Raw genomic sequence first — 26083 nt, 5'->3', positions numbered from 1 at the left:
GAGATCACAGAGAAACACGTCCACGATGTGCTTTAGCTAGTTAGGGTTTCCTCGGGGTGTGTGTTCATACCTGTGAGCTCACCCTACAGTAGCTGTCAAATTACTAAGCAACACTGCTAGGCCCTCCATCTTCCCCATTCATTCATTTTCATTTTCATTCTCTCTCTCTCTCTCTCTCTCTCTCCCTCTCTCCCTCTCCCTCTCCTAACTGCTGTGACCTTTTCCTACTCGAACGGCGTTTGCTAAATGGTGCTGTTACAAACATTATGCCCCCGAGACGCAGCCATGGCTCTGGTGCACCATTCAAAGCAAGGCTAATGCAAGCAACACTCCTGTGCTGCCTCCGTCTCTCTCGCCCGCCCACCCTTACCCCACAAATAAAATGTAATGGGGATCGAGCGAGAGAGGAGGAGAGAGAAAGAGTACAAACTAAATGCGGGAAACAAAAGGTATATTTGGATGTGGTCTGTGTTCTGGGAAGAAGCTTCACTCAGTCACTCCTGATCAGCGCTGCAGCTGCTCTTGTGGGTGGGCTGGAACCAGGCAGAAGGTCAGAACTAAAGTTCATGTGTCGACCACAGATGCCTGTAGCGGCTGGCCGTTCTCAGATCGAGGAGCTCACGCTGGTGAGCAACGCAGGGGCAAGAACTGCAGATGATCGCGCTTTCGGAACCCGCCTGCGCACAGAGCATGGGCAAGCTGTCCGTTACAAAGCCCCACCCCCCGTTTGACACAGGGATATTCCAGCACTGCAGCATGGACAGCTGGGCCACGAGGGGCGATGCGGAACAGGTGTTTGGGCCGAAAGCAGGAAAAGCAAGAAAGAAACAGGGAGGGATTATGGCAAGCGCAGAAAGGAGGCAGAGGGAGCTCGTCCTGGCTGGCACGGTGGAGCGAGCCTCAAGCCACCCGAATGCATGACACGCCTCTGTAAGTTCAGGCTATTATCACTGATCCACTTATATAGCCAATATTCTCACTTCTCACCAGGGCAGAGGACAGGGGGACTGCGCGCACGCACACACACACACACACACGCACGCACGCACGCACGCACGCACACCATAAAAAGCAGGGAATATCCCCAAAGGTTAGCAGTCAAAATACCCCACAACCACAGAGCAACGGGGTCATTGTGCTATTTATCGAGACTAATGATCTGCTGTCCCAAATTCAAGGGGAATCTGAAATACTGCAGTGCAAGAGACACAAGAACCAGAAACAGCAGTAGTTAGGAAATGATATTGCCTACATTAAGACAGCACTAACTATGACCACTACAAATGACCAAATAGCAGCTAAGTGCAGTTGTTATCTATCTAAAGAAATCTACGCTGAATGCAGGATATAAGGGTGTGCGTGTGTGTGAGAGAGAGAGAGAGAGCGCGACTGTCTGTTAAAGTTTTCTGATGTGCTACCTAAGTGTCAAGGTGAGCAAGATGATATGCCCTTTTGGAAATGCAGTCTCTCACTCACCCATTCCCCACACACATTCACCCATTCCCCACATACACACACACGCACACACACACGCACACACACACACACACACGCACGCACACACGCACGCACACACACACACACACACACACACACACACACACACACACACACACACACACACACACACACACACACACACACACACACACACACGTTTACTTTCTTTTGGTCTTTTCACTTTAAGTGCTTTAGATTATCAATATCAGTACTTTAAACCAAAGACTGGTGAGACTGCAGGCTCTCTTTTTAAAGCACTTCACTACCTGCTATTGAACTAACTCAGAAGAGCCAATAATCCTTTCTCTCTCTCTCTCTCTCTCTCACACACACACACACACACTTTGCCTTCACACAGATCCTCTGTAGAAATGGAGAGCTGCACATCATGCAGTCCCAGAAAGCCAGTGGGCCATGCAGCCTGTTACCCAGAGACCCAACCACACTTTCGAAGCAGGCAGAATGGTAGCTCTGGGGGTGGGATGGGGGCGGGGTTGGATGGAGTCACGGTGGGGTGCCCTGGCCGGACAGCGCCTGCACCAGCCTCGTCCAAGCCACCTGACAGCCAGCCACGGACCTGCCATTCCGAAAGCAGCTCCTGGACCACATGGTGGGAAGAAGAGTTGCGATTGGCTGAGACTGCGGCTGGCACACACTCCCCGCATGCAGCACTCGCGCGAGTCTGGGCAAATATTTAAACCTTGACAGATCGATGAAGCTCATTCAGCGTGAGCTATTGCCTCTGTCTCTCTTGCAGCCTTACACACGCGCACACAGCCAAACAAATTAGCAGCATAAAGGCCCAAACAGAAGGGAGTGAAGAAGCAGGATAAAAAAACCTGCTTCCCCCCCCCCCCCCAAGCAAAGAGCTTAAGGCAGGAGAGAGAGAGAGAGAATGGGAGAGAGAGTAGGACAGATTAAGGGAGAAAGCATGAAGAAAAAGTAAGAGAAAAAGGTCAGGAATCGATCAGTGCTGCAGGTAATCTGAGGGTATGTCCCGACGCACCCCGACCAGCGACACTGCAGGCCTGACGCACGCGGGGAACGGATCAATGGGTGGCTTTTTTGTCCTCTTGTAATCCTTAACTATCTAGAAGTAATTAACCTTCACAGCAGAGGAGCTAAAATGACAGAAAGGGGCTGGAGAATAGTGATGAGAAAAGGCCCCGCTTCTTCACCCTTCAATGCTGATTGGTCAACGGCCTGGCCAGTTAAACGCCAGACACATGGAGGACGAGGACGGGGCCACGCACAGTCCCAGCCATGGTGGAAGCCAGCTGTCCGTGCGGTTTTGCCTGGCCAGGAGAAGAGCAAATCTGGGTTGCAGGCGCTCCTCGCTCCCAGCTCTGATCAGAGCACAAGTGGTTTCACCTAATTCATCAAGAGCCTGCACTGTGGTTCAGGAGGACCCAGAACAGAGGACGTCACCACTGAGCGGCTGTTCAGGCTGCAGGCCACCCCCCCACCCCTCATACTTGACAACACTGGTGACAAAAGTAGGTACTTAGGTACTTTACAGGTCTAAATGGAAACAAACAAACAAACAAACAATAAACCAAAAACCAATCATAATAATGGAGAGAAAATGGTGACTGAGCCAAAAAGGGGCCTGAACACTTATTTTCCTCCTCTTTCGATCTGACACTTCCTGTTTTAGAACTCCTGATCGAAATATACTAATATCACGCAAAGCACCCACACACAAACTCACCCACAAACTCGGACAGGAAGACGACGAAGAACGGCGTGACGAGGTCATTGATGCCTTGCACATAGCCGCTGGCCGGATGCCGGATGGCCCAGATGAACAAAATCCTCTCAAAGACCTGCGATGGAGCCAAACACACAACGGCCCCATAAACGCCAGACAGGAAGGCGCACCAGGGTGACTGATGTGAGCTTCTTTTTTAATACCAACTGTATGACATTAAGCGTCCCAGGTAAAAGCTTTATGCAGCTATAACCAAATCAAAAAGCCAGGAGCAGAGTGGCACCTGACATGGCCATTACTGACACAGACAGGACAGCTAATTCACAGAAAAGATACGAGACACTTTAAGAGCTAGCATTTAATAACACTGAAAATACAGGACAAAAAAGTCCTCATATTTTACAGTACAAAAGGCGTACGCTTAGCTGAGTGGACTGAAACGTCCAAGTTTTGAAATGTCATGACACAACCATGGCGCCCCCTGTTGGAAGCTATGCAACATCACATAAAAACAACTCCCCTTACAATAGTCATTAAAAATGATGTAAAAACTGTACTGACATGCAGGTCAGTACTTTTTGCAAAGTACAGAACTGAGAGAAATCCGCACCAACTTCAAGTGAAATTCAAATGCTTATATATCTGTATCCGATCGCTTTTTTGAGATGATCTGATGCAACCCCCTCTTCACACTCATGTTCACAAATAAGAGAGGTTCCCAGGCGATTATGCCAAGGTCGTGGATACAGCTGCCAACTCTGCCCATCCCTGCGATGACCCTTTCCTCAGGTTAAGGAGTGAAGTTGTTAAACATGGTACTCGCAAAATGTTGCAAATGTGAAGACGACCAATGACACGAGATGCTAAAGTGAGTCTGGTGGAGATGTGTGGGCAGAAACACAAGAACCTATTTACATGTGCAAATCTGCACTGGAGCGAGGCCGGTAATGCCACTAATGAACACTGACATTTAAGAGCTGCCAATTAGCATATCCCAAATCTTATGCCACAGTCATTTTCACACAATTTTACAAAGATCAACATGTTCATACATTTCTGAGAAAGGCCAGTTTGCGAGTTTTATTAAACAGCCCCATTTACATTTAGGAAATATGCAGTTGACTATATATAACTTGTTTACTATCAGGACATCATTACAGCACCAAACATTTCAACTGAAACATTAACAAAAGATGTAATTGTACATAAAAAAAAATTGCTACATTTTGACTGCAATTTGGATCTTTGTAATCAGTGGCTAATAGCTTCTGATATTTGTCAGCAAAAGAATACAGAGCAAAAACTTCTGGATGTACGGTGCTAACGTTATGTGTCAGAACAGACAGCAGTGGGCAGAAGAGAATGAGGCACTCACCTCCTGTACCAATGGCTGCTGGAACAAAGGAATCAGTGGATTCGTCCTGGGGATGTCAATGTGGATCTAGGAAACAGACACACACACACACACACACACACACACACACACACACGCGCGCGCACAAATTCAGTGCATCAAAAAAACAGGCATTCATTGTGAAAATGTGTGTGTGGATCAATAGAAGCAGAAAGCGCTAAACAGAGTTACATGCCTTTGTCCTTTACAGTAAGCTGGGGAAATCAATCAAGCCCAAACAGCATGGTATTGATCAGACTTCATAACGAGCTGAACCCACTCTAGCGCCCGACCAAACAAGGATGTAGACTAGAACGTAACCTCTCTCTCCTCAACTGCCGTCGTCCCTCCCCCCAATCTTCTTTCCTTTCCGTTTCCCTCACTTTTCTACTCCGTCTTCTTCCCTCGCTCACTGACTGTTGCTGTGTTTGCATCGCCTCACTACAAATCTCATGTGGTGCTCTTTCTGCAGCAACGAAAAATTCCACATTAGCATAAACACACGTTTTTAGGCAAAGACGGGTACGCGAGGACATGGCAGTTGTCATTTCCTTGTATATGACACTTCTTGAAAACGGCTCCGCCTTCTCTGAGTAGGAACGGTATGGAAACAACGTCTCTGATGTCAGAGGGAGGCCGGCGGTGTCTTGTGGCATCCCCGACCAGTCTGTGTCAGCGACAGCAACGACAGCTGAATTGCCATCATTTTACATTTTACGCCATTTCATGGACGCTTTTATCCAAAGCGACTTTCCATTGTGACCTAGTGCAATTGGATCAATTGAGAGCTAAGGGACTGGCTCAGGGGCCCAACAGTAGTAACTTTGCAATGGTGGGGCTTAAACCATCAATCTTCTGATTACTGTTCTACCTCTGCTCTAAAACACTAAAAGGTCATTTAGCGTGTTGCTGGGGAGGGGATCTGGACGAGTTGGAGTGACCTCACAAACGTTCCTGAAAGTCGTCTGGTCCTCTGCATTACGCTAGGGGGAGATGAGATGCTCGGGGATGCTGGCCAGCGCAAGTCCTGCAGCCAGCAGAGGGAGTGGAGATAGGGGGTTTGATTTAAGCAATCATGGCAGAGCGCCAGTCCTGGTGCCGCACGGTAAACCTGACTTTTACGATCCACAGACGCAACATTGGGCACTCTTCATCCTGCCTGCTGTGTGAGCTCCGTGCATCAACACAGGCTTTGCACAGCCTGGCCGAGGGTGCCGGAAATGCGCTGGGTTTGTTTTCCACAACCTTGTGGTGAGGCGTTTTGACCTCCCAGGGAACTCTGGCCTGCCGAGACCCTGCTTGAGTAAATTATGGGAAGGTTTGCGTCTGGGAGACGTTAAGGGCAAACATCTCTGATTCCCAACTGTAAAAAGTGGGGAGTAACTCTATTATAGCACCAGGCCACCCCTGCCAGTGTTTCTTCAGAAAGGACAAGTAAGCCATCAATGAGATGTGTATCTCCTCCTAGCATGGAAGGCACCTGTGCTATTGGCTTCCTAAATATTTGGTGGTTCAGTTCATTAACCTTTATTATCTTTTCTATACATAACAGTACTGTGAGGGGATGACACTTAGTAAGTACCATCTTAAGTATCAGTTCTTAACTGTAGGATTATTGCCTGGCCCGTCGTCACTGGTGTTTGACGCTTCTTTAAGTGCACTACATGATAAAGCTCGAGGGGAGGTTTGCTGTAGTGTTTGACTGATGCTTCTTTGACTGCACTTCTCAGTAAGGCTGTTTTTTCCTGCTTGCAGCATGGATCCTTGGAGGATCTCACCTGTCTGTAGGTGTCTCTGTGGTGCTCATCTGTTCTGGAGTGGTAATACTGCTCAATGAAACCAAAATATTCTTCTCTTTTCCTTTGGAGAACCAGTTCCCTACGTTCCATATTAGGTGGGAGGTAGCCCTGAGAGAGAGAGAGAGAGAGAGAGAGAGAGAGAAATATATATGTAAATAAGTTTGGGTTTTTTTATTTGCTGTTGCTGCCCATTGCATTTTCAATATCAAACCAAACACTGAAAGAGCAATCATTAAATTCTGCATTCAAATTCATATTCACACACACCCAACAAAAAAGCCATGAGAGAACGAACCCTAAGAGAACTGAACACTGCCAGTTCAGACCAAAGAATATGTAGAATGGAGAATGGCCACTCCGTGAACACTCTGTCTTTAAGATTTGTCAGATGCTAGAGGTGCTCCCAAGCAAGTCCAAAATTAAATGTTGATAAGTGGAGCCAAATGGCTAAAAATGAAACTTGGTTTCTCCCCACTTGGAAAGTAGAAGAGTGTATTACACTAAAGATAGCAAAGAAAATGTATACCTGTATATTTCCTTTTCTACTGGTTTTGAGCAGTAGGATGCCATCATTTCTGCAACTGAGCGCTGACTGGTTGGTGAGCTGACGCTGGAATAGCAGAAATGCTAACATCCTATTGCCCAATACCTGTTGGCTGCAGAAAAGAGGGGAGAAACTATTAATTTTTCATTTTTATCTGTTTAGCTCCCTTCACCCCCATTCACTGAGGTCTCGCTTGTGGGTGGCCTCTGTGATTTAACAGTCATTTTCTGATATAACAGCAGAAATAGGAATTGGCAAGGCTTCTCATAAAACATTGAGTTCTCAACCTCTTCCTCATGGCTTTCACCATCTTTCTCCTATTCCCTTTCATTCTAATCCTGATCTAATGAGTTTTCACTGGAACTGAAGTTCTGTTGCCAAACACTGGAAATATATAAATAATGATCGCAGCTTGGAATCACTTGGTTGACACTCCGGCAGCTCTCCTGCTAAGCCTCACGTACATGTGACAAGCACATGTGTTCTCCACCCACTCAAGTGGGTGTGAGCAACTTGCATGCTCTCCGCCCACTTGAACGTTTATGACGAGCACAAGCGTTCACCAGCCAATCACATGGTTCCACATTTGCTTGGTCAATTGCTGCTGAACATTTTATACCACAGTAAATGGTACTTCCTGGGGTCAACACAAACACAACAACAAAAAAAATGTATTTAGAACACTAATTGAAAGGCATGCCACATGTGCAGTACTTGCTTAAGCTTATGAGTTTCTAATAAGGCTTTCATGTCTAATCCTCTTGAAAATGCTGTATAATGCTCACAAGGCAAGTAGGCGTGGCTTAAGGGTGCCAATGCTCATCAAGAGCAAGCTCTGGAACCACAAACAAGGCCTGCAGAACTGGATTTAAACAAGCACACAGGCAGACGCATGCACAGACACTCTCCAATTTAATGAGCCATGCATAAACCATCATAAAGCACCATGTAATGGGCGGAAAAGCACAGGAAAAAAAAAAAAATGTTGTAGTTTGTAGATATATATTTGAAGAAGGCATATATTGAAGAATATCTGAAGATGTTCAGAGGAAATGACTGTAGTGTACTACAGTAAAAAACCAATGTGAACAACAGAAGGTTTTCAGAGAAACAGGGTGTTTTGGACAGAAGTCCTTCATCAGATATGTAAGCAAAGTAGTTCTGGAAGTTCTAGAAAGTGAAACAAGTTTATGGTTTATGGAAAAAGTAGCTGTTGAAATCACAACATTCATTCCATGGGGAGTCTTTCTTTGAGTTTCCTAACTTCATTACTGCCATAGCAAAAACTGGCAAAGCAAAAAAGATTTACATTTACAATTAAGGCCTTTGGCAGACGCTCTTATCCAGAGTGACTTACAAAATGCTTTGTCATTTACTCTTAGAATGTATCCTAGCCAGTACAGTAGTACCATTGAACTACAAAGCTGTTGAAATACAGGGATCGATACTGATACCTAGAAGTGCAAAACACACAATCAACAACAAATCAGTGCAATAAACAATAACCTACATAAAGTACTAAAGATTCAGTTACTCGACATAGCTGCATAGGTGCTGATGACAAAACAATGTCCAATAGCATTAAAATGCCCTGCCACTGGAAATGATATATCTTCTCCAGTGCAAAGATGAATATATCTTTTGCAAGAAATAAAACAGACAACTCCTTCAGTAATACATGAGGAGGCCTGAGTGATAAATGATTCTTCCTTGCTAGATATTTTTCAGCAGCAGTGTTCATAGTTTAACATGCAGCACGTGGTGTCTAATTTTCAAAAAGGGAACCTCCAGCTGTGAAAAGGCAGGTGTCTCTAATAAAGTGGTCATTTAAGATCATGTCATGATGATGGCATTTTTGGTAACCCTCAACAGTTAGTCTGGAAGACTAAAAGGGAGGCACTATATTAGCCCATTTATGCACTATATTAGCCCATTTAAACCACAATGAAGCAAATGACCACTTTTTTCTCTTTGACAAAAATATCTTATTTCTCCTTCAGGCCACTGACTGTAGCTCACGTTTTTCTAAGACTCATGCTACATATTTTGGAAAAGCAAGAAATAAAGCTGCAAAAACAATACCAAAAACGCAGAGTATTGATTCTTCGGTCTTATGTTTACTAATATTTACAAAATATGCACAAAGGTATTCCTTCATTGTTTCTACATTAATAATAAAAATATTAAATTTGTCAAAATCGAAAATTATTACTCTTTCAGAAAGTGTAAAGCAGATTGTAATGAAAGTGGAGTTTAGTGGTGTTTGGTTTTGCTCTACTACAAAAAGACAAAAATGAGTTTCAGATCAGTAGTGTAAAGACATTAAATTACAAATTGTTAAATTAAAACTTGAATGTGTATGTGCATGCACGCATAGTGAATTCAAGAAAGTATTCACGCCCCATTGCTGCATACTGTTTTGTGTGGATTTGATTTTGAATTAATATAATTGCCATTTAACCCATTAATCTTCTGAAAACATTTTATAGAATTTCAAAAGTTAATGAGAAATAAAAAACAAATCTTCACAAAAATGTTCAGACCCTTTATTGAGTACTTTGTAGAAGTCCTTTGGCAGCAATTACAGCTTCAGCTCTTGGATTCATGTCTGCAAGCTTTGCACATCCGCATTTGGGGCATTTATCCCATTTATCCCATTCTTCATTCCTCTTAAGCTCTGTCAGACTACAAAAGTGCTTTGTCATCTACTCTTTAAATGTATTCCAGACAGCCATCTTCTCATAGAAGGTATCCTAGAGCTGCAATTCTTGGATTCATCTCTACAAGCTTTGCACACCTGTATTTGGGCCTGTATTTGCTAGATACAGGAGTCAATGCTGACACCTTGAAAGAACAACAAAATGAGCATAACTGCAATACCTAACAACAGTAAGTGCTAACACGGTTTAAGTAAACAATCATAATACAATATTTCTGTAAGTGCAGCACTAGTGTTTCTTTCAATTGTCCACAAATACACTGCCGTTCGAAGAGCCAGTGAAAGTTCCACCATCTGGGAGCCAGGACAGAAAACAGTCTTGATGTTTGTCTTCCATAAGACTTGGATGGTGTTTCTAGCAAAGCCATACTGCAGGTTTAAAGTACTCAAGGTAAAGATTGGGCTTTGTCCATCGTGTATGGAGAGGCTGTTCCATTCGTGGATTTGTATCTGATGCGAGCAGCAACTAGAAACTAGTGAAAGGGATGGAACAGTGGAGTAAAGAGTGAACTTCAGATGACTGAAGACCAGCTATGCTGCTGTGTTCTGGATCAACTGTAGAGGACGACAAGCCAGTAGAGTTGCAGTAGTCAAGCCTTGAGATAACAAGAGACTAGGAGCTTCTAGAAAGAGAGAAGCTCGAATCCTTTGTAAGTTGTAAAGGAGAAACCTACATGACCAGGCGAGGTTTGAAACATGAGTCAAAAACGACGACTGGACAGACAGACAAAGCTATATCAAGTTAGTTTAAGACAGGATAGCACATCTCTACACAGGACTATTGAAGGTTTTGTTTTTTTGTTTTTTTAAGAGTGGCAGTTGGCTTCTTTCATACCTCCCTGACTAAGGTCTGTCTTGCCCAGACACCCACCGCTAAGAAGGTTCAAGGTTGTGCCAAGCTACTGCTATGTCAAAATTGCTGAGACCACTGTGATCCTGGAAACACTTAAAGCCTTAGATATTGTTATTCTGATTTGTGCCATGGCACAGTTTGATTGCAGTGACCCGCAGACAATTCCCTGCATGTCATGGTTTGGTTTTTGTCCTGATAATGCAATGTAAATTGTGGGCCCTTTTGGACCCAGGTGTGTGCCTTTCCAAACTACGCCAAGTCAATTCAGATTGCAACAGATGAAAAATAACACATTTCAAGGATAACTAAAGCATACAGGACCTGACCACAATGTGGAGTGTCGCATCAAAATGGTAATTATTTCTGTTCAAAATCAAGTCCGCATAAATAAAATAATCCATGTAATAAAGTGCTTAACAAGGGGTCTGAATACTTTCTTTGTTTATTCATTTGATGAATACCCTCACCTCACACTTTATTAGAAACACCCAAGCTACACCTTTCTCACGGATCTACACTCACCTATTGGGTACTTATTAGGTGCAGCTTTCTTATAGTTAATTTTATAGGTGTTAATTTAAAACCTAGACCACCTGAAGCCATAAGATATATTTGTCAAAAAACTACAACAGGAAGTTAAGAAGTCGTGTCTGGATATAGCACACTAGTGTTGTACTTACTGACAGAAGCCTCCAAGTAACAGGTCGCACTTCCCGCGGGATTCCAGACCAGCTTTGTTTCCGTAAGTCATCTGCTGGGCCAACACACACACACGCACGCAATTAATCGGTGGAGCAAATGCATCATAGAGCACAAGCAGGGGACACCTCGGTTATCAATAACATGCAGAGATCAATAGTTTATAACAACACATATTAAATCACGGTACAGGCCATTCGATCGGGAATGATAAAATATTTACACGGTGATCAAAATAAAACCGGCCGCTCAGCCACTGTGGGATATGGCCCATTTTATTTACCGTGTTCTTCCTCGTTTCATTTCGATGTCAATAAACAATTATTTTTAATTAGCAAATGCAATCACACCTCGCACTGTCGAACCAGCTTGATCTACAGTTATTCTGCTGAGACAGTTACGACGTAGCCACACATCGATTCTATAAGGTAAATGCCATGCTGCGAACAATTACGCTAGTAATCAAAATTCATCCTTGAAGCTTGTAGAGTGAAAACAGAGCCAGAAAAAGGCTTAATTCCGCTTATTTACGGATAGCTTCCATCATCCGTGGAGGAGTGATGAAAAACAACATATTGCAAACCAGAAGTGTGAAGTGGTAGTTGGTGAAGCGTTAACATTATTGTGACATGCTGAACATTGTGTTAGAACTGGAGTGGTGCACGTATACAAAAGAAGCAGTACGGCATTTCTGTGTTCGTAAAGTCAGAGCTGGTTAAAGAAAACACTGTCGCGAGGCTCACACAGTCGAGGGCAATGGTGTGATGAGGAGGCTCTTCTTTGCGTGGTACTCCTGTAATTCACCTGGTATTACAGGTGAACAGAGCAGCTAGAGCTATTGGTAGAGCAGCTTGAGCTAGGCGTCAACGCCACCGAGGTCATTGGTTCAGTTCCCAGGGAGCGCGCACGCTGACAGCTGTTAAGTGGATAAGGGCAACTGCAAAATCTAAATGTCCGGCCGAGAGGGGCAGAGCTCTCTGCTGAGGTGCAACAAACTTGGCAACACAGCCAATGAAATGCTCTGAAGTGCATTACCTACTGTACACAAGCACGTTCTGCTATTGCATTTCAATAGGTCATACTCCCCCTTCTGGACCTCTGAAGAAACACATCAGCAAAGACATTCCCTCGCACCATGGTTACACCTGCTAAATTCTGATTCCATCTGTCATTCTGGAATTTTCAGCGCAGTTTCAGATAAGGATTTTTTTTTTTTTGCCATCAAAAGATAACAGGTGGGCATTAATGACATTAATGTAGCTGATTAATAGGCATCTGAGGGAGTGGCACCTTAAAAAAAAAAACTAAACCAAAAAACTCCAATGAAACCCTCAGGATACATAAGCAATAATGTAAAGCTGTTTTTTTTCCTTTCCAGTTGAACTCAGTGTGCAACATATGGTATGACTGCAGTGTCCACTGTGGTACAGTATGAGGGTGTTGGACGGTCGCCAAACGTCAAATAAATACTGACAAACGGACAGTTTAGACAAGTCATTGAAAAAAACCCTCGGTCCTTCCTCCAGCTCTTAAACGTTCCTTCCATTTGTGTCACAACCTGACGCTACTCACTGGGCATGGTGGTGTGAGCGCCAGGTGGGGTTTGAATCAAAAGCATGTTTCTTTAATCGGATCATCACAGCTCGTGCAAACTGTTCGGCAAGAAACATGCCGTCGACGGTCAACGCTACCCAACCCCCACCCAGATCCGAGACGCGTTTAAAAAGAACCTTGATTGCGGAGCGGAGAGATGGAGACGCTGCCGGAGAACAGAAGGCTCTCTCAGCATGACCTCAGGAAGCTTGAAATAACGCAGCGTCTGTTCCAACACTCCTGCCATCACAGACACGCGTACCTGGCACACGCCTTCAGCTGGGAGAAAGTACAAGCGTGTCGGAAGGGGGGGGAGGTTCAAACTTCAAGCACAGAATCTTTGTAGCTTTCAGCGCTGCTTGGGAACTGCTCACAGGCACTACAGCAGTGTCCCTAGAGCTGTGATTCTTAGCTGCAGTCCTGGGGGACCAACACATTGCAAGGTTCAGTGATGCTTTAAAGCAACTTTTCAGAAAAATATCAAACCCTTGATAAGTATAATGAGAGAAAATGGTAAAATCTGTAGTACAGGAGCTCCCTGAGGGCTGGTACCTGTCTTGTGAAGCAGAATTTATTGCTTAGCCAGCTAACTAAGTTTAATTTGATCTAACCACGATCTCATGAAGGTGGATCACTCATTGCTGCACTTTGGGTTTAAGAAAACACATTAGAAATCTAACTGAATTTATTACATCACTAAGGGAACGGATGTCACAGGTTAAGAATTACTAGCCATAAACAACTCTTGGACCACTGCAGCTGTCAGATTTCCCATGGTCCCAAATTTAACTTCCTCAGTATTCTGTGGAAACGAAAACCCTTGTGCATTTATAAGTGCTGAAAGTGTAAAAAATAATAATAAAAAAGGTCAGATTTTCTGCAAATTACCCCAAACTTTAGAATTCACTTTACAGTGAAGTAATATTTTTCCTATTTAGTTATACTGGGGTTACAATTTAAAATGCTAGTGCATTATACATGTTATAGCAAGTGAATATAAAGTAGTTTATGTTTAGCCATTAATTATGTTTATTACCTAGGGCAAATATCCAAACCTAGCCTTCCCAGGCTGCAAATCAAGCTTTTTGACTCAACGATTGGCTATTTATCACAAACAACACGTGTTTATGTATGTGCAGCCAGGATGTAATCATAGCTTAAGATATGACTGGGCTGATAAAAGTGGTCGACCACTCTGAAGAGACGAAGTAGCAGCAGTTGCGTTAGGTAGGTTAAGTGAAGCTGAAACTTTTAGTGCCCCTGGAATGTTGCTTCAGGATTAGCGCAATAACAACTAAAACACTTTTTTACCGTCAGCGCTTTTCTACCACAATCAGAGGCGTTTCTCCAAACTTTACTGCCTTCAAGGCACGATGGCCAGTAGATCTTAATGCCGACTCTTTCATGTGAGGTTCTCTTCCCCACCCCTTTCATTGTTTTGTGTTGGCTTGTTTCTCTGACTCACCAAGGTCCGTGTTGGGACTGGCTAGCAATTGCTTGAACTTATCCAATCGGGTCTTCTCTCGCACGGTCATGGGCGGGGCTCCTGATGCGTTCTGATCCGAAATGCGGGCGACCAAGGGGATGATGGGCCTCACAGGGAGAGACTGCTGCTTCTGCAGAGTGCCACATACTAGAGGGAGACAGCGGCACATCCATCAGCACACAGGCACAAGACTCAATCCAGAAAGACTGATCACAGGGCACTGGAGTTACTAGGCCACTGAGAAACGTACATATGGTGCATTTTGGGGTTTTTTTTCCCTCAGATGTACTGCTCCTGCTGTTTTAAAATGTGTTGCTACAGCACCACCTACAGGCCTGGAAGATATTGTGGGTAGGATGTGTGCAGGCAGTACAGGAAAAGCTTAACTGTAACTGCATTTATTAAAATGGGAGTGTATATTACATAGTGCAGACATGGCATAAAATGAAATGCATATTGTCATCATACCTGTGTTACTATTAAGCTGGGCATCGCTACTGGACTTCACAACCCTGCCATTGACCAGCTCACTGTCTACCTTCAGATGATCTTGGCAGATGTCAGTGCATACTGGCTCCACCGTGTCCACTGGGGGTGGCTCCTTGACAGTCGACTGATTGGAGACACTGAGACGGGCCATTTGAGGTGAGGAGTGTGTTTGGGTGGGAATGAAAGTGGGATGCGTTGGAGCAAGGAAATCATTGCCTTCCACATCGTCAATGTCCCAGGCATCATTGGTGCTCCGTGCAAACTCATGGAAAGTGGATGGCTTCTTTGATTTCATGTTCACAGTGTTTGTCTTTGGAGTGTCTTTAAGAAGCCTGAATAGTTGGGAAGGCAAAATAAAGAAATTTGAGACAAAAAATAACAATAATAATAATTATTATTATAATTATGAGAGACGAAGCAAATAACAAACTGTGCATTAAACTTTATGTTCCAACTAAATCAAAGGGGAAATAAAGGGAGGAAGGGTCGGAGAGGTGCCCTTGACGTGGACAGCCGAGTTGGGCAATGGGCAACACACTGAGACACACACCGACTACAGGAAGAACTGAAAAGGGTGAAAGACGATGAGTGAAGGGAGCCAGTCAAACATGAGGGGGTTAGTGTCCATGCACTGTGCTGGCCGCCCGCAGCACTTACGAGCAAAGCACCCGTGGGTCCACGGGAGGATACCGGGCCCCGTAGATGGGCTGCAAACTGACACACACGGAGAGAGGGAGAGAGAGAGAGAGAGAGAGAGAGAGAGAGAGAGAGAGAGAAAAGGAAAAAAAGACCCACCAATTAAGGTGAGTATTTTTGTTGCCTGCTCATTTCACTTTAAAAAAGAAATGGATAAAATTAAAGAACATAAAATACATATATAAATTACCTCAACTACTACTACTACTACTACTATTGTTGTTGTTATTGTTGTTGTTATTGTTATTATTATTATTATTATTATTAATAATAATAGAAAATACAACAATAACAGTGATGGATAAAGTCCACAAACTCAAATCTCAAGTGAACTAGATATGCCTGGTAAAATATTACTTCAGTAAAAGTGGATGTACACCATGTACATATTTACATGAGTTAAAGTACTTCATTTAAAATTAATTCAGAAATGATCAATAAAAAGTTCTGTTTTTCTTTGAGTGCAGCATTATTAGGCACGTGAGGAAAAAATAACACTGACATATGGAGGCCCATATTTATCCATATTTAATTATAAATATTTTTAATATATTAAGCCAGTTAGACTTATCAAAATGCATGTTTCTTTCCAGTTTGTCAGTGATAAAACAGAAAAGGAATTAGTTTGATAAAACTAATAGATCACTTTAAGAAGGGATAATGTACAAAAGTAATAAAACTTGTGTCATATCACAATACTCTAACAATTTTTAATAATATTTTAATATTTACAATTGTTTATGCAGCCTGTTCTTTCTTCTGAAAGGAGTTGTCCATGTGCAGTTGAATGTCCACTGGGATAGCATGAACAATTTAAGGCATTTTGATTGCGTCAAATTATATTTTATTTTATTTTGGTGTCAAATGAAAAAGAGGAAAAAGCATTTTCAGAAACATTTTCATTTTAATATAAAGATACCAAAAAAACCCACCTAACTAATTTAGTTTATTAATGTCTGCAAATGTAACAATGCAGTTGTCTTTTGCAACTTTTTTTCCCCCTATTTACAGCTGCTGTCAGCAGCTTGTCAACAACAAGTCACATCCCTTAAAATCCTTAACAAAACCTTTTGATGATAGATACAATACATCAGCAGTTCTTCACACACAAAACGTAGCTAGCGAATAATGGTCAAAAGCCTTGTTCACCAGAATTTATGAGTACATGGTCACAGACCATTAATTATATTCTAAAGCTAAACCAAGCTCAGAAAGCTCAGAAATTGTGCTGCAATGTACTACAAGAACTGCTGTAACTAGCTCAAACTGAGCAATCTTTAGGGCTACCTTTGATCCTAAAAAACGTTCTATCAAAAGCAAAGCCTGCGCTTGCTAAAAACACCTTATAACAAAGCTCTCTTCAATGTTAAATGTAAACAAAGACAATTAATCCTCCTTATAAGACATACAAATCATCATTTCTTGCACGTTTATACTTGGCTATCTATGTAGCAAATGTAGTCTCCTCTAGGCAATTTGCCTGAGGCAACCATAATCTTCACCACATGCATGCATCCTGTAACTAACACACACGAAAGCACACACATACAGGTGTTAAGGTGCTGTTTGTGAAATACTGTGACAATATGAATGAATCTGCTCTATTGAGCTGGCCCATGTTTGGTGGAATGGTTTCCTTCACTGGCACCACCATGCAAGTCACACGTTCAGAGTTAATCTTTCAGCACAATAAATCTGCACAGAGGTGCCTTATAAAGGGTAAATCCTTTAACACCCATGTGAAAAGTGATGGACTAATCAAGGCCTTTGTTGTGTGGTGGTTGTTATCTAGTTAACAATGCTTTTACCATCATCAAGACCAACATTAAAATCAAAAATGTTGCAAAATACATATTACGCACAAGTGCTGAGTCCACAACCAGACAATATATTGTTTATTAATAATCATCACTATGTTGACCTTTACAATATTAATACTGCACTACTATTAGTGGATTGTCTGTCATTGTCTTATTAGTGAACTAATAAGTCCACTCCATTTTTAATCTTACAGCTTTAAAGCCATTTATTTTGCACAAGATTTCACACACTATGCACATTATGCACAGATTCAACCATACTAACAACTGAAGATTATACTGGCAACACTTTACATTAAGCATCATTTTTATGGTTTGTTAATAGTGCATACACCTGTAAAGAATGTTATAGTTAGGAGAATGTTAAAGTAAAAAGTGTTAAATGTGTGCATGTCTCATCTTACAGTGTGGTGCAATTATAAAACATTTTTTAAGTTTGCTCAACAGCAGCAAGTCCCATTTTAACAATTATGCAATGCTGAAGACCAGTAATGAGAAGGGAGGGGGGATCTCATGACCACTCAAGTTACAACAGAACCACACCCACACCCTCTGGGCAGCACTTAGCCATTGTACTTTGTCAGAAAACAGGATGTGGTGTAGGCCATAGAAACAACATTTTCAAATAATGCGCACAACCATTTTCTGCAGACATTCCAAATGAGTACAACAGCGTGCTGCATTATCTACTCTCTAAAACACAGCTAGCAAAAGCCCTTCTTGGACTGGACCAAGTAGAGGAGAACAGCCAGCCCCCTCTGTACAGGTAAGACTGGAGAGAGAACAGCCAGCCCCCTCTGTACAGGTAAGTCTGGAGAGAGAACAGCCAGCCCCCTCTGTACAGGTAAGTCTGGAGAGAGAACAGCCAGCCCCCTCTGTACAGGTAAGTCTGGAGAGAGAACAGCCAGCCCCCTCTGTACAGGTAAGACTGGAGAGAGAACAGCCAGCCCCCTCTGTACAGGTAAGACTGGAGAGAGAACAGCCAGCCCCCTCTGTACTGGTAAGACTGGAGAGAGAACAGCCAGCCCCCTCTGTACAGGTAAGTCTGGAGAGAGAACAGCCAGCCCCCTCTGTACAGGTAAGACTGGAGAGAGAACAGCCAGCCCCCTCTGTACAGGTAAGTCTGGAGAGAGAACAGCCAGCCCCCTCTGTACTGGTAAGACTGGAGAGAGAACAGCCAGCCCCCTCTGTACAGGTAAGTCTGGAGAGAGAACAGCCAGCCTCCTCTGTACTGGTAAGTCTGGAGAGAGAACAGCCAGCCCCCTCTGTACTGGTAAGTCTGGAGAGAGAACAGCCAGCCCCCTCTGTACTGGTAAGTCTGGAGAGAGAACAGCCAGCCCCCTCTGTACTGGTAAGACTTGAGAACCTCTGACCTGCACACCTCATATAGTTCAACAACGACAATGTAGCCAATCTGTAAAGGGTCCATGCCTAAAACACCTTCCATGTTTAAATTGTTTCTAGAAAATAACAAAGAAAGCAAGTCTGAGGTCATGCTACTCAAATATAGGATTACACAAGATGGTTTCTCAAAACAAAAACAAAAACAAACAAACCCTGTGCGAAAGCATGAAACGTGATACAACCGTGCGCATTATTCATAGGGAAGTACCCAACAGTCCCTGACAATGTCCTCTCAGTAGATTTGAGTCCGTTTGAGGAAGTTAGGACTTCCTCTTTTTAAAAGATGAGAGGATAGGTTAACCACAAAGCTGAGTCTCTCAGTGCATTACCAAACGTTACGCAAGCCCCTACTGTTTCCACCTGCACAACCCCAAGTGCATCAAACTGATTCCACCGCCTTATTTAGTGGTGTGTAATACGTGTATTTAGTGAGCCCGCTTTGCTCATAATTAACGTTATTCCTTTTTTCCAGCGAGTTGGCCCTGTTATGGAATAAACCCGTGAACTTGTTAACCTGCTACCTCTGATACCATATGGCCACATGTGTCGGGTTCCACACAGTAACCTAACCCATAACGTAGCTACTGCACTGGCTTCTCGTCGCTTTAAAGAGGAATTCGTTTCTTTTTGCAAACAAAGTTCAGCAGAACTTCGCCGGTCATGTCTGCACACTTGACTAACGCTAGCTAGGCTAGGCTAAGCTAAGCTAGGCTAGGCTAGGCTAAGCTAGCGCTGGGTGACACTCACGTAGCCAAGTTAGCCGGCGAGAGGGTGTGAGGAGCAAGAGCAGCACGGACGGAAACGGCCAACTGTCAGCGACGGAAAAACACACCGACATTATAGCGAGGACAGTCATCGACGGACACACTGTGAACTCACCTTCCGGGAACCTTTGCGTTCTTCCTCCAAAAATGAATTTTGTTTTCGGTGGCCATGGGTGTAGAAAGCCGATTTCTTTTCAAAGAGATATGAAACCGGACGTTACGGCAAATACATGTATCGGACGACGGTAAGCAATCAACACGGTGTTGCTTACGTATTTTGCCAGATGTATTATAATCTTTTAAGGAATCAATCCTGTTATTTTGTTAACAGAAGGATCTTTCACGATGGAGGCCGCCATCTTGGTACATCATCCCGTCCATTTGTGATTGGATGAAGTGCCTAACAGGTGCAGTAAGGTCCTCCAATGGGCGTAGAGATACTGTCCTACGGGGCGGTTCTGTGCGAATGGGCTTAGCTACCGACTTTCACAGGTGTTGGGTCAGGTATATGGATGCAGACCGATCGAAAAGAGCAGTCATCGTTCTTTCACAGGTGTTGGGTCAGGCATATGGATGCAGACCGATCGAAAAGAGCAGTCATCGTTCTTTCACAGGTGTTGGGTCAGGTATATGGATGCAGACCGATCGAAAAGAGCAGTCATCGTTCTTTCACAGGTGTTGGGTTAGGCATATGGATGCAGACTGACCGACAAGAGGAGTCATCGTTCTTCAGGAAGCAACGACAGACAAGAAAAAATGAGTTGGCTTAGCAGGAAATGTTCGTACATACTTTAATCCGAACTGGCAGACGGTATTCTGTCACTATAGGTGACCACTTTTTTAGTTGCCACTTAGTCAAAAATGAATAAATATTGTGTGAGTTTTCATAGCTATGTGAACAACAGCCAGTTTTACATAACCACTGAGCCAGACAGCATTGCTTCTCTGTGTGCCCTGACAGACAGTCGTGCCAATAGCATTGACTGTGGTGACTTAATGTAGATAAAGACAGAAATTCTCCTTGCTGGGACCAAAGCTAATAGTGATAAAAAAAAAAAAAAAAGAGGATTTAGGAAGATTAGCCATACTAGTTAAACCGATAGTGGGGAATCTGAGCATCCTTTTTTGATTCAGTTTTTAAGCACACTTTGATCCAGAATGTTGTCTGAATTCTTTCACCTGAGGAACATTGCTCTTGTTAGATCATATATTACTATGCCTGACGCTAAGCAGTTTATAGATGCTTTTGTTTTTGTTCATGACTTCATTGTTGTAACTCATTGTGTACTGGGTTGCCCAAAAAGCTCATTAATAAGTTGCAGCTTGTGCAGAATGCTGCAGGCAGAGAGAACATATTTCACCAAAGTCCCTTTCAGACATGCATTGTAACCCTGCATGTTTATGGACATTACCACGAACAGCTGCATGTGAGAACACAACTATCCGAATCAGTGGTACTGGAAGTTACATGGACTTTATCCTGATAGCCCCTGGTCCAAAGCCTGGGCAATGCCCAAGTGAGCCCATATGTCAATAGACCCTTCCAGAGTTTGTAAACAAAGATGACTTTGTGAAGATGCGTGATTACTGTCAGTAGAGGAAATGAAGATCTGTGCCACTGATCTACACTGGTGATCCAATATCATTATCAGCGAATTAGATTAATAAAAAATATTTCAAGATATTTTATGTGTGTCAAATATTATTCTGCTTTTGTCTTTACAGAATGATGAGGTATTAGGATTTAATAACACCCTTCAAAAAGAAAAGTATTCCAGTTATTGAGCAGCCACATTTCTGAATAGCTTACTTGTAGACCTGACTACTTTGATCTTGTTAAGTAACTAGAACTGGTGGTTTATGTCCTAAGACATGTCCCTCTATGTATAACTTTGCTAGAACCACACATGGCTCAACAGTACAGTTCACCTTATGTGAATGTGTATCTGTACTCTGTAGCAATGGACTCAGCCAATACGAGAAGAAACTATGATCCCACATGCACACAAAAACATTACTGCAGTTTTCAATGACGGTACTGCATGATTCCTTGAAGGTAAAACACAAATGCATTAAATTGCAGTAAAATTCTGTTGAGCTGCTTCAAATTATTTTTTATGGTTAATAAATGGAAAACAAAATGAAACATACCCAAAGCAAAGTTATATGGGATGAAATGTATTGTCGCAGTTTGTTTACAGGTTAGGTCATTTTTAAAAATGATCTCAGCATAAATCAAGACAATGGATTCAGGTGTATCTAAGAGGGTGATATGGATACAGCATCTTTGTGCTCAGTGTTGTACAGATGACTCTGCCTTGATCTGAGGCACTGAAACGTTACACTTCTGCTGCTCTGTGATGAATAACAAAGAGAGCAAAACTTACATTTTTCAGTAACTTCTTCTTTAGCCTGCACTGTGATTGTGGCTTTCCACCGTGAGTGCATAGCCGTAACTCAACAACTCTCTTTAGTTCAAATTCACAAAAGCTGTTTGTGCAAAAAAGGTTGAAATAAAAAATTGTCCAAAGTTATCAAAGCACTAATAAATTTTCCGCCAATAAAGGTTAACCAAAAAAAAACAGAGAAGAGGTTAAAAAAACTGACTTTACTCTCTCTTTCTCAGTGAAAACTCCCTTCTCACAAGAGTATCCTAACTACTGCAGGTGCACACAATTATAAAGCAACAATCATAATCACAATACCCAATTATTACAAACATAACTGAGGTCTTTTGTTACTTCCAATGATATTCTAACCAATTATAGTCCATATATATTCCAATTATATTTGAGCAATAAGCTGCTAGAGTAGATCCGCGGACAATTTTATTCCATCCTAGTCATGTCCAGTGACAATCCCCTGTTGTAGCCCTGCCTCACTGCTACTGTACACTGCATGCCTGCTGCCATGCACGTGGAGGCGCTGCACATCTAACCCTGCGTGACAGTGTCACACTACACTACCCAGATCCATATAGTCCAGCACCACAGCAGGCTGAGGATACAGCCGGAAACTCTGCCAATTAGAATCCCTATTATGGCAGTCTAGCAAATGTTCGACAAAATGAGATTTGTAGCAAAGATTTTATTTGGGATGCTGACAACGTCTCATAAATTCATATACCAGACTGTCCGGGATTTGACAGCCTTGTGATTACAAGCAGCGCATTGTGATAGCTTGCATTTTTGTTTTTGTTATTTGTTGTTGTTGTTTTTTTTTTCGTTGCAACATTTCCACAGAAACTTGTAAACCCTCTAAAAGGTTTAGCAAGAACCATAATCCCATTCAGAGCCCTTGTTATCATGCCTGACTTAATCAGATCCATCAACACATCTACACATTCCATTTTGTCTAATAATTTGACCGTTTTTTGTTTTTGCAAACAGCTGTTAAAAAGCACAGGCTGAAACTTTTTGGACTAGAGCTCCTTTGTTATTCTTGCATGTGTTGTGGTTTATGCGTGAGTAGAGCTGGAATTATGAAAGCCGCTCTCTGACATACTGCATGTAGCAAGAGGTTCAAATTGTGGAGTTCTTATACCAACTGGATATGCTCAGTAAAATCTGAGATACCAGGAAAAGTATGAGATATGAGATCTGAATGTCTGTTATAGTGTTATGTCACGGGACATATGAGCTTTTAGCTTACTTAACTGATCACGTAAGTAATGGTATTGGAGGAGCATTTAATAAAAGTATTGCTCTTAATTGATATTGAACAGAGCTACAAATCACCAAATGAACGTCTTCAAGTGAGCAGGTCAACGGCAAGTGCAGAGCGTGCATCAAAGCAGAGGAGTAATATCTGTCATATCTCTGACAGAAGCACACAATGTGGCACAGCAAGGAGCCAGTAATCTGCAGAGGTCCACGCGTAGACCTCATAAAGGTGCCATCTTCTGGGACACAGGAATTGGAACCAATTGTAGACGGGATTTGTACCTGTTTGGATCGGAGATCTTGATACCATCATGAAAGGTTTCAAGAAGAACCTTCAGGCGTTACCAGGTTGCCATGATTCCTGTGAAGTGCAAAAGATCATACTCACTCCACACACCCATTGCAAAGACTTGGGCTAAAAAAAATTGGGCAATCCTAAACAACAACAGTAATAATAACATTCTTGATGGTCAATAACCTGTTAATGTGAAGATACTGTAAAACAGTCAAGTCACAATGAAATTAAGAAAATAGTTAGTAAACTACAAAAAAGTTAGTTAAAGTCATTAGGTATTATTTATAAAAACCTGACCCAGCGATGAGCATTACCATCCCTCGCTCCCTTATAACTGTGGTCATCGTATATACTGCATACCAGAGAACCAGCGTAACATTTCTAGCGTAGTTCATCGACTCCAACGCTAGATGGCAGTATGCGACTTGAAAAAGCAAAACGGTTCCACTCTACCACCATGTTTCTCATTATTATTTGACCAGCTGAAGCAAGAATGTAATATGGGGAACAATTTAAACAATTTATACATTAAAAGCTAAATACCTTTTTTTCTTACTCACTAATGAATGATTATTCGTTTACGATTGTGCAAATATTAGTTTGAGGAGAGTGGGTTATGCTTGAGATATCAGGCCCTTAGGGATGTAATGACATATTGTCATCCAAATCAAACAAACAAATAAACCTAAAACATCAAATGAAGAAATACAGCTTTGTTCAGAGAATGGGTTGGGAGCAACCAAGTGATTTCCCATGAGATGTTATGGGAAATAAAGAGTGTGCACGTACGCTGACCCCAAGGACTTTAGATGTACTATTGTTCTTCTGCCGTGCTCTACACAGGAAAAGCTCTTACACAGGCACACACTCTTACGCAATGCATTTACAGTTATCCAACACTCATTCCAGCTAAGATAATGCAACTGGCTTGTGTTCTGCTGATCAGAAGAATCGCACAGTGAGATTAGCCAATGTTGGCTTTAGCACACTGTTTGGACTTTTTTGTTGGAGTAGTGTGTGTGTCATGCTTGACCTTTGAACCTTTGATCAGAGTGAATTCTAGTCTAGGATGAACTGCTGGGATTCTTTTTGAACCTGACTAGTTGATGGGTGCCCCCTCCCCCAAAATATTATCTCTCAGTGGGGACTGGGGATGGGTTTGGGTGTGGTGTGTGTGTGTGTGTGTGTGTGTGTGTGTGTGTGTGTGTGTGTGTGTGTGTGTGTGTGTGTGTGTGTGTGTGTGTGTGTGGTGGGGGTGGTTCTGTGTCCTTCATGAGCTTCTGGCATTTCTGGAATGTTTTTTTTTTTCCTGCTAATTCCCCCATGCGTTTGTGTTTGTACTTTCATTTCTCATAAATGCTTAACTGTCTCTGTGTGTGTGTGTGTGTGTGTGTGTGTGTGTGTGTGTGTGTGTGTGTGTGTGTGTATGTGGTGTTACTGATTCTTTAATGTGACACATTCCTGGAAGAGTGATATCAAAAACACGATTCATACTTTTGTTACCGCTGTCAGCGGTCCAGCAGGCTGGACAGGAAGGCCTGACAAACAGCCGCTGCACCAGACCACCGCAGTGCCGACTCCATGCCGAGATCCCGACAAGCCCACTACACTTCCAGCTTAGCCCATAGGAGGCATGGGAATGGGGACAGAGAACAGTTCTCTGGAAATTCTCTGGAATTGTTATTCAGCAAGCGCTCACTGAGAATGACAAGCATCTCTCTCTGCATCATTTCCAGGCTGTCTCCTGTGAGCTTGTAGGACTGTTCATCAAGCGAAGCGCTTTTAAAGCGCTGAGCAGCAAACCAGAAAACTGGCAACGTGTGCGAAGAGAAGGGATTTGCCACAAGCCTCCTGCAGAGGTCCATTCAGCCCAGTGCTGAATGGAAAAAAAACCCAAAAACCCTGAGCTACACAGCCCTAGTCTGCTCAGAGACTGGCATCCTCTTATAGCTCAAGGTCTGCTACATTGATATCTTCCTCCATGTGGTGTGTTCATACAAAACGTCCATGCCAAGGACACATGCAGTCTGTGCATGTGCCGCCCACGGTAGAGAGGAGGGGAGAGGGGAGGGGAGGAGCGAGGCACTGCTGCACGGATGCCAGGCGCCCTGCTAAGACAAGCGTCGGCGGTGGGCGCAGGCAGCAGGAAACAGGAAGTGGCTAACATCAGGGAGGAAGTGGGGCATGATGGAAGCGCTCTGACCCTGGGGAGCAGGAGAGCAGGGCAAAAAGGAACACATCCGACATCCCCCCTTTTCTTTTTTGCAGAAGTTCACACACAAACACACCCACACACACACACAAACAAACACACACACACGCATGCACACACGCACACACACGCATGCACACACGCACACACATACATGCTGAATGAATACAGTATGGCAGTGGAGAGTTAAAAGTGGCTGGAGTCAGGCTGGTTAAAACCCTGCTGTGAGTACAGCTGTTACCTGTTTTTTTTTTTTTCTCTCTCTCTCTTTGGTTGTGTTTTTGCTTCGAAAGAATCTGAATTCTGAACCTTGCCTCTTGCTGTGTGCTTATGTCCACAAAACAAAAAACTAATTCTGCTGTATGCATTTGGAATTCTGCTCACTTGAAAGACAACACACAAACACACACACACACACACACAATAAAATTTGAGCTGAATCAT

General features: G+C 43.0%; 1 protein-coding gene across 7 annotated transcripts in view; it reads right to left on the bottom strand.

The window, feature by feature from the left end:
* The window catches only part of tbc1d22b (TBC1 domain family, member 22B), a 37599-nt gene extending 17879 nt beyond the window's left edge, over positions 1-19720 (bottom strand). For 4 of the 7 annotated variants that reach the window (XR_014119874.1, XM_081707560.1, XM_081707556.1 and 1 more), the window contains exons 1-8: positions 16215-16389; positions 15444-15500; positions 14766-15118; positions 14277-14444; positions 11200-11273; positions 6383-6511; positions 4587-4652; positions 3212-3326 (exon numbers count right to left, since the gene is read on the bottom strand). Coding sequence is in view for 6 of the 7 variants with exons in the window: in XM_081707560.1 (XP_081563686.1) it covers positions 3212-3326; positions 4587-4652; positions 6383-6511; positions 11200-11273; positions 14277-14444; positions 14766-15118; positions 15444-15500; positions 16215-16288 (1036 nt within the window). In the remaining variant the exon portion in view is untranslated. Of the gene's footprint in view, positions 1-3211; positions 3327-4586; positions 4653-6382; positions 6512-11199; positions 11274-14276; positions 14445-14765; positions 15119-15443; positions 15501-16214; positions 16390-19585 lie in introns of those variants that run through there. The other 3 variants (XM_027009983.3, XM_081707557.1, XM_081707558.1) reach the window with 3 other exon arrangements.
* Positions 19721-26083: the final 6363 nt, after the last annotated feature.

The sequence above is a fragment of the Electrophorus electricus genome, chromosome 25 (genome assembly GCF_041902795.1).
Source record: "Electrophorus electricus isolate QZ-2024a chromosome 25, ASM4190279v1, whole genome shotgun sequence".
Lineage (NCBI taxonomy): Eukaryota > Metazoa > Chordata > Actinopteri > Gymnotiformes > Gymnotidae > Electrophorus > Electrophorus electricus.
Note: the sequence above shows the minus strand (reverse complement) of the source record. Positions and strands in the feature narration are given on the sequence as shown.